This window comes from Fistularia commersonii, chromosome 9, assembly GCF_037954325.1.
Source record: "Fistularia commersonii isolate RoL2024-O1a breed Wild chromosome 9, RoL_Fcom_v1.0, whole genome shotgun sequence".
NCBI classification, from domain to species: Eukaryota; Metazoa; Chordata; class Actinopteri; order Syngnathiformes; family Fistulariidae; genus Fistularia; species Fistularia commersonii.
In genome coordinates, this window is record NC_141292.1 from 16,108,180 (window position 1) to 16,118,639 (window position 10,460).

The 10,460-nt window shown below is 43.4% G+C and overlaps 1 protein-coding gene across 1 annotated transcript; it reads left to right on the forward strand.

Annotated features, from left to right (window-relative positions):
- The first annotated feature begins 6,324 nt into the window (after positions 1–6,324).
- LOC147231376 (major histocompatibility complex class I-related protein 1-like) lies at positions 6,325–10,044 on the forward strand. Its single transcript, XM_086152737.1, has 8 exons — positions 6,325–6,608; positions 7,162–7,428; positions 7,636–7,914; positions 8,370–8,660; positions 8,902–9,000; positions 9,178–9,195; positions 9,347–9,426; positions 9,523–10,044. The coding sequence occupies exons 1-7, from the start codon at positions 6,551–6,553 to the stop codon at positions 9,400–9,402; spliced, it is 1,068 nt and encodes a 355-aa protein (XP_086008863.1). The 5' UTR covers positions 6,325–6,550; the 3' UTR covers positions 9,403–9,426; positions 9,523–10,044.
- Positions 10,045–10,460: the final 416 nt, after the last annotated feature.

A 10,460-nucleotide genomic window follows, 5' to 3' on the forward strand; every position in this document is an offset into this window, starting at 1 on the left:
CGTCACTGATCAACAACTCCTTTGTCAACAACACCTTCCCTGAGGCGCTGAAAAAATCTGTGGTCACGCCGATTCATAAAGCGGGAAACGCTCAAGACGTAAATAACTACAGACCCATCAGCATCCTACCGGTTGTTTCCAAAGTAATAGAAAAAACAGTAGCGAAGCAACTAACAAACCATCTAGAGGCCAACCGACTACTTCACCCCATGCAATTCGGATTTAGACCCAAATACTCCACCGAAACTGCATGCTGCCATCTAATAGAACTTATCAAAAAACATCCAGACAACGGCTTTAAGGTAGGCGCCATCTTTCTGGATCTCAGAAAAGCTTTTGATACCGTCAATCATAAAACTCTCATTGAAAAATTGAAACTCTTCAACCTATCTAATAACACACGCGACTGGCTCGCCTCCTACCTAAATAACCGAACCCAAACCATAAATATCAACGGAAGCGGATCCGCATTTGGAAAACGCACCATGGGAGTGCCACGAGGTTCGACATTAGCTCCGCTCCTATTTAGTATGTACATCAACGACCTCCCAAGCATCTGCCCAAATATCATGACACAAATGTATGCGGACGACACCGTCGTCCTGGCTCATGCGAAAAGCATAAGCGAAATCAACACAACCCTAAACAGCGCTCTGAGTAGAATCGCGGGTTGGTTAGAAACCAACCATTTAGCGCTCAACCTCAAAAAAACAATGGCGGTCTTGTTCTCAATCAGAGCACTACCACCCAACCACAATCTCACTCTTACGGTTAATAATGAGCCAATCCAAAACGTCACCGAAACAAAATACCTAGGCATTATCATTGACAACCACCTAAACTTCGAAAAACAAGCCAACGCCCTGTCCCACAACCTGAAAAGGACAGTAAACACCTTCAAACAGATAAGAGACTCTCTCTCCCTAGATGCCGCCAAAACATTCTATAACGCCCTCATCATTTCCCGAATAACATACTGCAGCACTACCTGGGGTTTCGCCACTAGTAATGCGATTTTCAAAATTACAGCTGTGCACAAAAGAGCACTAAAAATTCTAGATAAAAAAAATCTCACACATCACCACTGTAGAATTCTCCGAAGAATCTGTAGAATCTTCTTGCCCTCCCGCACATCTTCGAATTAGCAAACCTCACCCTAATCCACAAAATACTAAGCGGTGCAGCCCCCGGCCCCCTAGACAAATTCTTCGACAAATCCCACAACAACCTAAGAAGTGGCACCCAGGGAAACTGCTCCGTTCCAAACAAAAAACATCTTTCGGTCAGAACTCGCTCTCTTTCGTCGGCCCAAAACTCTGGAACGATCTGCCCCTAGGAGTTAAAACTTTGAGTCTTCGGAGCTTCATTGAAGCCACCAAACAGCTCCTGCTAAGAAAACAAATATGCCAACACTAAGCCAGAACCGTCTCCGTCTCGAGCCAAACTGTCTAGCGACCTGCCCCGCCAGCCTCCTTGATGCTTCCGCCTTGCTTTTGCATATCATAAAAAAATAAGAAATAAAAAAAAAAGAATGATATGAACCTCTTATCACGGCCCTAACCACAAGCAAGCGGTTTTAACTGGTTTTAACATGTTTTAACTTGTTTTCCGCTTTTAACCTGTCTTCAACCTGTTTTAGCTACTTACTAATTGTTTTTATTCCCCACTGGAGTACATTTACTCCACCCACGGACAGCCGGGTGCAATATAGCAACTCTGCTAAGCCTGTCTGGTACATCCATCTTCTCATATCGCGTTTTATGCTGAAATGTTTAATGGCACTGTACTGTCTGTCCTTAAATAAAATTCATTCATTCATTCATTCATTCATTCATCCCCTCAGGTGAAGAACACTCCCCAGGAAGTAGGTCTATCAGTATCTATGTCTACCATAAAGATGAGAGTTAATAAAAAGGATTCACCACAAGGTACAAACCATTGGTCAACCTCAAAAATAGAAAGAATTGACTTTGACAAAAAACACGTGAAGAAGCCAGTCCAGTTCCGGAACAGCATTCTTTGGACAGATGGGACTAAGATCAACCTGTACCAGAATGATGGGAAGAAGAAAGTGTGAAGAAGAATTGGAAGTGCTCATGATCCAAAGCACACCACATCTTCTGGTGGAGGCAGTGTGATGGCATGGGCATGCATGGCTTCCACTTGTGTTTATTGATGATGTGACAAAAGACAGAAGCAGCCGGATGAATTGTGAAGTGTTTAGGGATATATTTTCTTGTCAGATTCAGCCAAATGCAGCAAAATTGATTGGCTGTCGCTTCACAGTACAGATGGACAATGATCCAAAACATACTGCAAAAGCAACCCAGGAGTTTTTTTAAAGTGAAGAAGTGGAATATTCTGCAATGGCTGAGTCAGTCACCAAATCTCAACCCAATGGAGCATGCATTTTACTTGCTCAAGACAAAACTGAAGGCAGAAAGACCCACTAACAAGCAACAACTGAAGACAGCTGCAGTAAAGGCCCAGCAAAGCATCAGAAAGGAGGAAACCAAGCGTCTGGTGATGCCCATGGGTTCCAGAATTCAAGCACTGACTGCAAAGGATTCTCAAAAAAATATTGAAAATAAACATTTTACTTGAGGTTATGTTTATTTGTCCAATTTTCATTTGAGCCCCTGAAATGAGGAGCGTTTGTATAAAAGTAGCTACAATTCCTACATGCTATTCAGATATTTTTGTTCAACCCCTTGAATTAAACCTTAAAGTCTGCACTTCAATTCTGTTGTAGTTGTTTCATTTCAAATCCAATGTGGTGGCATGCAGAACCCAAATCATGACGATTGTGTCACTGTCCAAATATTCCTGGGCCTAACTGTAGATGTGAAGAGATTCTGGAAATACACCATGAAGAATGTGAAGAAGCAAAGATCTTCAAATAAAATTTGTTTTCATCCTATTAATCTTGAAGTTATGTCTGTTCAGATTGCAATCATCAAGTATTTCTGCACAGCATCCTCTCAAGTCCCAAACTTCCCAGAGTTTGTGGAAGTTGGTTTGGTGGATGAAGTTCCAATAACCCACTACGACAGCGACACCAGGAGAAAAGAACCCAAACAGGACTGGATGGACAAAGTCTCAGCAGATGATCCACAGTTCTGGGAGACAGAGACCCAGAGGTTACTGGTTAACCAGCAGTGGTACAAAGTCAACCTCTAAACTGCAAAGCAGCTCTTTAACCAGACCGGAGGTTTGTTCACACACACTTCTGCACCCTGAGTTTATGTCCATCCCATCATCAGAATCACTAGGGAAGATATCACTGTTGGCAAACTTCCTTTCTTGGACTATTGCACTCATACTCAACAGGACAGAGGATTAACTGGAAACCAACACACACTGATCAATTTTTACTCTTTGACTCACATCACCCCCTTGAACACAAACTCGGGGTTATCAGAATTCTACACCACCGGACCAAGAACATCCCGTCAACCACCGAATACAGAAAAAGTGAGGTCCAAAATATTGGTACAGCCCTCAAATCCAGTGGCTATCCTAATTGGACCTTTGCCCAAGACTGGAAATGTGGTGGAACAGCACATGTTCGATGTTTTGGAGAGAAGGTCGGAGATGGTTGGGTCATATTCATTATTATTATTATATGTGGTATATGTACCTGTCATTGATTTAGAGAAAAACTACATAAACATTTAGTTTGAAAAAAAACTGAATATCTCTCTTGGGCAGGGATAAACTTTGCTATTTCATTGTGCCTTTTCATAATATCAAGAACCATGTTTTGCTCTCCATTGCCTACTGAACCTCCAGCATTGACACTGGATAGTGTTTGGGTTGTAAATGGGCAGCACTTTTACCAATAGATGGTGCTACTGCTCTATCATCGTGTTGTTCTGCTTGTATGTGTCCAGTGAAGAACGAACGTTCTGTGTGTTCATGCTGCCTGAAATAAAATTCATGTTCGAAAAACAATAGCCTCAGCCGACTTTCCCATACAAACAGCACTCCCCGATAGACGCGCTGTCTATCAAACTCCGTTCAAGCCAACATACACAGCGTGATACAGTCCTACCACAAGTCTCTGGCGTTGCAGTGGTGCACTGTGAGACGTGATCCTTGTGTCCACAGATGCCACTTGGGTGTAGCTTGTTTGTCGACAAAGTTGTAGAGACTCCGAACCAAGAAAAAAACAAAGTGAAGGAGAGGCTAAGTCCACTTCCATGCCCTCGTTTGGCCTTGTTTATTCCAACGACTAACAACCAAGACAGACAAGGCGAGGCACAGCACGCAGTTCCAAATGTTCACTTTCTAGTTGGTTTGCGTTCAACAAAAATGACGTTTCCCCTCCTCACTCCCTTTCCATGCAGCCGCCACAGTGAACAGGTGAATGTAATCCCAGTTCAATCATTCGGTCAATCACCGCTCCTTGACCACACCCCCTGTGACAACTGACAGCTAACTTCAAGATCGATAGCTTAGCATATAGCCCTTTGGAGTTGAGGGGCGGTGTGGCTCAGGGTGTGAGAGTGGTTCTCCTCAGAACTTAACGTTCTGGGTTCAGTTCCCACCGGGCCATTTGAGGTTTTGCTGAGCAAGACCTTGAACCCCTGGCGCTGCTCATTAGCTGCCTTCTGCTCACGGTTCATCCATGATGGATTAAATGCAAGGGTCAAATTTCCCTGATGTTGCGCTCTGTGTAGAACTGAATGTGAAAATGAAGGTATTTCTGTCTTCCACCAATTTAAAAACCTGAATGAGAACGCTGAGGTGGCGAGTCCGTGCAGACTGTGGATGAGCTGTGGCCAACCGTATGACCCAGATCCAACGCGATTGGTCCGTCACGAAGACATCGGACCCTCCGATCCTGCCCGTCAGGTAGACAGGAAGTAGCGTAGCTGATAGCAGAACGGGACACATTGGACTGGACTGACTAAATCCTGGGAACTCAACACACACATTGCCAAGGTAGGAGTTCTTTTACGGTTCACTCTCTTGTTTTGTTTTTTTCCACTGGTCAGTTGTTCACCCTCTGTTTTTTTTTTTTGAGAAGCTTATATCTCCTTTGGACTAGGCAGATGTTTAGTGCTGTTTTCTCCCGGTATTGGCCCGGACGATCAAAACTTGAGTAATCTCATGTTTTAGCACTGCATTTATCGTCCGATCGGCCGAACCATTTCTTTCAGATTCCAGATGTTCTCGGTGGAAACGTGGCAGCGCCATTGCAAAGTTGAATTCAAAACTTGAGCAATCTCATGTTTATCAGATGTAAAAGAGGATGATTTTGTCACAAATGGTCAAAGTCAACTTTATTGTCAAAACTGCCAGATATTCACACATATTTCTTATCCCCCCCTTTTTTTTCAATACAATTTTCCAGTATTATTTATTATTGTTATGTTTTCTTTTAACTCTGGCACAACATTTTCCTTCGAGATAAATAAAGTTGTTCTTATTCTTATACAGAGCATTGAAGTAGAACAACAGAGAACTACGGCGAATTATGCAGAGGTAGATTTGGCAGGAGCGCAATTTTCTTTCGATTTGTCAGTTCTGTCAACAAGTGACAGAAGGTGCAGTGGCAAGAAAAAAAAGAAAAGTGATAGCAGTATGAAAGTGCAGTTGCATCAACTGTTTTTACAGGGCTTTTTTTGCATTGAAGTGAATGAGTAAGTGAGTCCATGAAAGAATTCCCATGGCAGGTACTTGATGTGAGGTTCAAAATGTGATGAGAATGTTTAAAAATAGTTGTATGTTTACTAACATGCTGCAATGTAGTGCAGGATTTGTTCAAAATTTAGTGTCTTGTGAAAATGGGACATTGTGATTTCATAGAAAAGTTGTAGACGTGATTATTATATGAGAAAACATGAACACGATCGCTGCCTTCACATGGACGAATAGCATTGATAATCAATAACAACAATATGTGAAGAAAGTTGAACTGAACAAATGTTTTAATTCACAAAACTGCATTTCCACTGAGAAACGGTAGCAGTTCTCCAGGCGTCCACTAGGGGGCGCCCTGAGGCAAACTCAGTCACAGGAAACTCGCATGTTTTTGACGCTTGACGTGATATTTTGATCAGGACGGAAAGAAAGAGCAGAATATCCATCAATTGAAACTTTGATCGGTATTAATATGACTTTGGACCAGCGGGAAACTCGAAATGAGTTTTATTTATCATGAAATCGCCTCATAAAGTGGATAAAAACAACTGCGTCATACAACGCAGTATTTCCCACACCGATATGTAAACTGTTTTTTTTATTATATACTTTTTATAATTTATACCCTTGCATTTTACAGTAGTAACAGCAATGTTTCCACGACCATAAAAGCATTCTGACTCATTCTGACTGACTTTCGCCTCTAGCCTGTGCATTTTGAGTTTACCTGGCGACCCGTGACGTTTTGGCCCGATCTGAATTCTCATTGGCTCAGACGGGGGTTCGTTGCAGCTCCTCCCCAGTGGATCCTTCAGATGAGCTCCAGATCCTTCACCTGGAAGACCAGCGTGTGTTTGAGAACAACAATCTGTGAACTTCTGGACGCTCTTCAAACCTGGAGATGATGAAGATCTTTCTACTTGTGCTGGTTGTCATGGGAACGTCCAGCGTGACGGCCGGTAAGTCCGTTTCTTTTCGCTTCATTTGATTTCCTCAAAGAGTCTGAAGCAGCAGCTCGTGTTTAGTTTGGTCCAAAGATGATCTTCAGCCTGTTTCTCATCAACATTTCACCTTTAGAATCAGATGGAAACTGTAGTTTTTAGTTCAGAGTGAGAGTTCAGAGGAGATGGGAGCAAATACGGACGTTGTTTGGAGTTTACGATCTTTCAAAACGAAAGTGAAAGTAGATATGAAGACATTCAGGAAATCCAGCATGAAGGAAGGACAGAAGCAAAGATCTTCAAATAAAGTCCCTTTCTATTAATGTTAGAGTTTTATCTGTTCAGAATTGAAATCATCCCATTTCCTAAAATACTGGAAATAATCCTTCACTTTGAGATTGACTTGCAGTATTTCTGACTAAATGTTGAACTGCTTTTCTGCGAAATTCAAAGAGCAAGTTCTAGAATAGTTCCATCATTCACTGTGTTTTTACATCTTTGAGTAACTTAAAGCTGTTTATGGAACTTTCAGTCACCAAAACCTCATCATTCGGTGAAATATTTCTTCCAGTGATTCACTCCCTGAAGTATTTCTACATGGGCTCCTCTCAAGTCCCAAACTTCCCAGAGTTTGTGTATGTTGGTCTGGTGAATGAAGTTCCAATAGCTCACTATGACAGCAACACCAGAACAGCAGAACCCAGACAGGCCTGGATGGACCAAGTCTCAGCAGATGATCCAAAGTACTGGGAGACACAGGCCCAGAACTCACAGGGTCACCAGCAGGTCTTCAAACGCAACATTGAAACTGCAAAGCAGCGTTTCAACCAGACTGGAGGTTTGTTCACACACACACACACACACACACACACACACACACACACACACACACACACACACACACACACACACACACACACACACACACACACACACACACACACACACACACAGCTCTGCACCCTGAGTTTATGTCCATCCCATAATAAACACAGCGGACTGTACTGAGATCTCACTGGTTCACTGCAGCTTCTGTCTCTCTCAGGAGTCCACATTCTCCAGGTGATGTTTGGCTGTGAGTGGAACGATGAGACTGGAGACGTGAATGGATTTCATCAGAACTCTTATGATGGAGAAGATTTCATCTCATTTGACCTGAAGACACTGACATGGATCGCTCCGAGACCACAGGCTTTCATCACCAAACAGAAGTGGGACAATGAGGCGCGCAATAACAATTACTTGAACCACAGCCTAACCCAGCATTGTCCTGAGTGGCTGAAGAAGTTTCTGAACTACGGGAGGAGCTCCCTGCTGAGAACAGGTGGGATCACATGACCTGACGTCGTCTTAACAATGTTTCGACTTCTTTTCAAATCTTTGGTTATTTTCTTGATTTTGAGGAAACAATTTTGGGACTTCCAGTAAAATTGTCCATCTCAGGCTAGTTTGATGTCCAATGAACACACACCAATCAATCAATCAATCAATCAATCGATAGATCTTCTTTCCTGCTTCTCTGTTCATTGGATGCAGATTCTTGGGTTCTTCCTTTCTGCTTTTTCGCTGATTTCACTCTTAAATATTGAAAGTTTAGACGAGACAGTGAGTAATATTTGTCCACAGCAGAAGAAGGTGTGATGTTTGTATCTTCACTCTTCTTCCTCCATGTCTCTGCCTTCCTTCTCCTGCCCACTTTCTAATCTGCCTCCTCCGTGTGGATGGAAGTTCTTCTGAGTTCAGGCGTTGACAGAAACTCTGTTTCTCTTGACGCTCCAGATCTTCCCGGAGTGCATCTCCTCCAGAAGACGCCCTCCTCTCCGGTCACCTGCCACGCCACCGGTTTCTTCCCCAGGGAAGCCATGCTGTTCTGGACGAAGGACGGAGAGAAGGTCCCTCAGGAGCTCGGAGAGATCCTCCCCAACTCCAATGGAACCTTCCAGATGAGCACTGACCTGAAGCTCCCAGACACACCCGGAGATCTGAGGGCATACAAGTGTGTGTTCCAGCTCTCTGGTGTCAAGGAGGACGTGGTCACCGTCCTGGACAGAGACGCCATCAGGAGCAACGGTAAGACTGGACTCACAGGGGATGAAGGTGGGAAACGACCCTCTAGTTTCCCATCAGCGTCCAGATCTTCAGATCCAAAGTGTGTCGGATTCATGTCTACCATCAGTCGGGCTTTTTCTTCTTGCCGAATTGTTCAAGTCAGGATCAGTCAAACTTAACTGGTTAACAAGAACTGAACCGCAGAGAAGCAGAGAGACGATTTCAAGACCAGAAACTTTTTGTGTTGTGTTTTGCTGGACAGCAAAGCCTGGCCTCGTCCTCCCCGTCGTCATTGCAGTGGTTGTTGTTGCTCTGCTCGCCGTCGTTGCCGTTGGATACGTCTTCTACAAGAAGAAGTCTGGTGAGAGACCTCCACAGGGAGATGTTTGACTTGGACTCGATGTTGTTTCATTGTAAATATCTTTGTCCCAACGTGAAGCCATGCGAGGCTCCGACTTTCAGCCTCGCCATGTTGAGACACATCGTCTGCAAACTCTTCTGGCAAAGCTGAATTATTTCTCTTCTCTTTGTATTTCAGCCGAAGCTCCTCCGTCTCGTAAGTAGACGCATTTTTTGTTTAATTCTTTGGAAGTGACTTGCTCTCCGAAGATCCAAAATGTGAAACCAGCAGAGGTGTTTCCTGCAGGGAAAAGACTCCTGTAGTTTGGAACAGGATTCAAGCTAATTGTTTGTTTCTGACCTTCCAGCTGTCGGCAGCTCAGAAGTTTTGGAGGAACTCAATCCCAAACCCTCCTCATCTTGAGGGACAAACCAACCCCTGCACTCAGTGAGTTCCTCCTGAAAGCTGCCTTCCAGGGTTTCTTGTAAACGTGTTTTCTTTTGTCGGCCGTTTCATGTATTTTTGTTCTTTGTGTCTCTTCAGGCTTTCAGATGAATTGTAGAAGTGGCCGAAGAGAGGAGACGTCATCTTCAGTCCAGCTGAAAACTTGGAACGAGTTCAACATCTAGAATGGAGTTTAACATTGGATTTCTGAAGACAAGCAACTATAAAAGTGTATTTAAAAAGGATTTGACTCCATAAAAACTCAGCATCACTGAAAGACACGTTTCCCAACAACACGTTGACAAATCATCCTGAGATCTGGCTCTGAATGCAACACCACTTCTCTGCATCTGATATCTGAAACTATCTGGTGGTGGCTTTTCACACACACACACACACACTCACACACACACACACAAGCAATTTATTCATCCAGAATTTCCAGTCCTGCATTGCTCTGCTTGAACACAAATACTTTGGGGTTTTCGCCGTTTTATTGCTCCTGATATTGAATTCGTCACTTTTGTCCAATACTATAATATTTGTTGAAGTTTCGCTGCACTGATGTCTCATTGATTCTTGTAATGACTTTTGATCTTCAATAAATTCCCTAAAACTCCCCGAAAATCTCAAATGAGTTGTGAACAGCAGTTGTGGCGGATAAAATCAAGGCGGCTCCAACCTGACAGAATCTTCCTGTGATTTCATGGGCCATAGAAGCGGGTCCACAAGAAAAGAAATAGTGGGAAACTGACATTTAGAAGTGAGTGTTTTATTTTTTTCAGACAAACACACACTCACGACGGTCCAGATGTTTTTCTGAAAACCCTGCTCTGCTGAGTTCTGCAGAGACTGCTGACGAATGACAAGTGTCAAGAAACATTTGTCCTCCGCTGAGGTTAACAGCTAAAATAACTGTTTAAACAAGAGCCACCGGCCTGGAGTCATTTGGGCTGCCTTTTTTTGGTCGAGGAACAATAGTGGAGGACTTCAGGTAGCGTGGAACAGAGCACTGGGTTCGGGACTGGTTAAATACA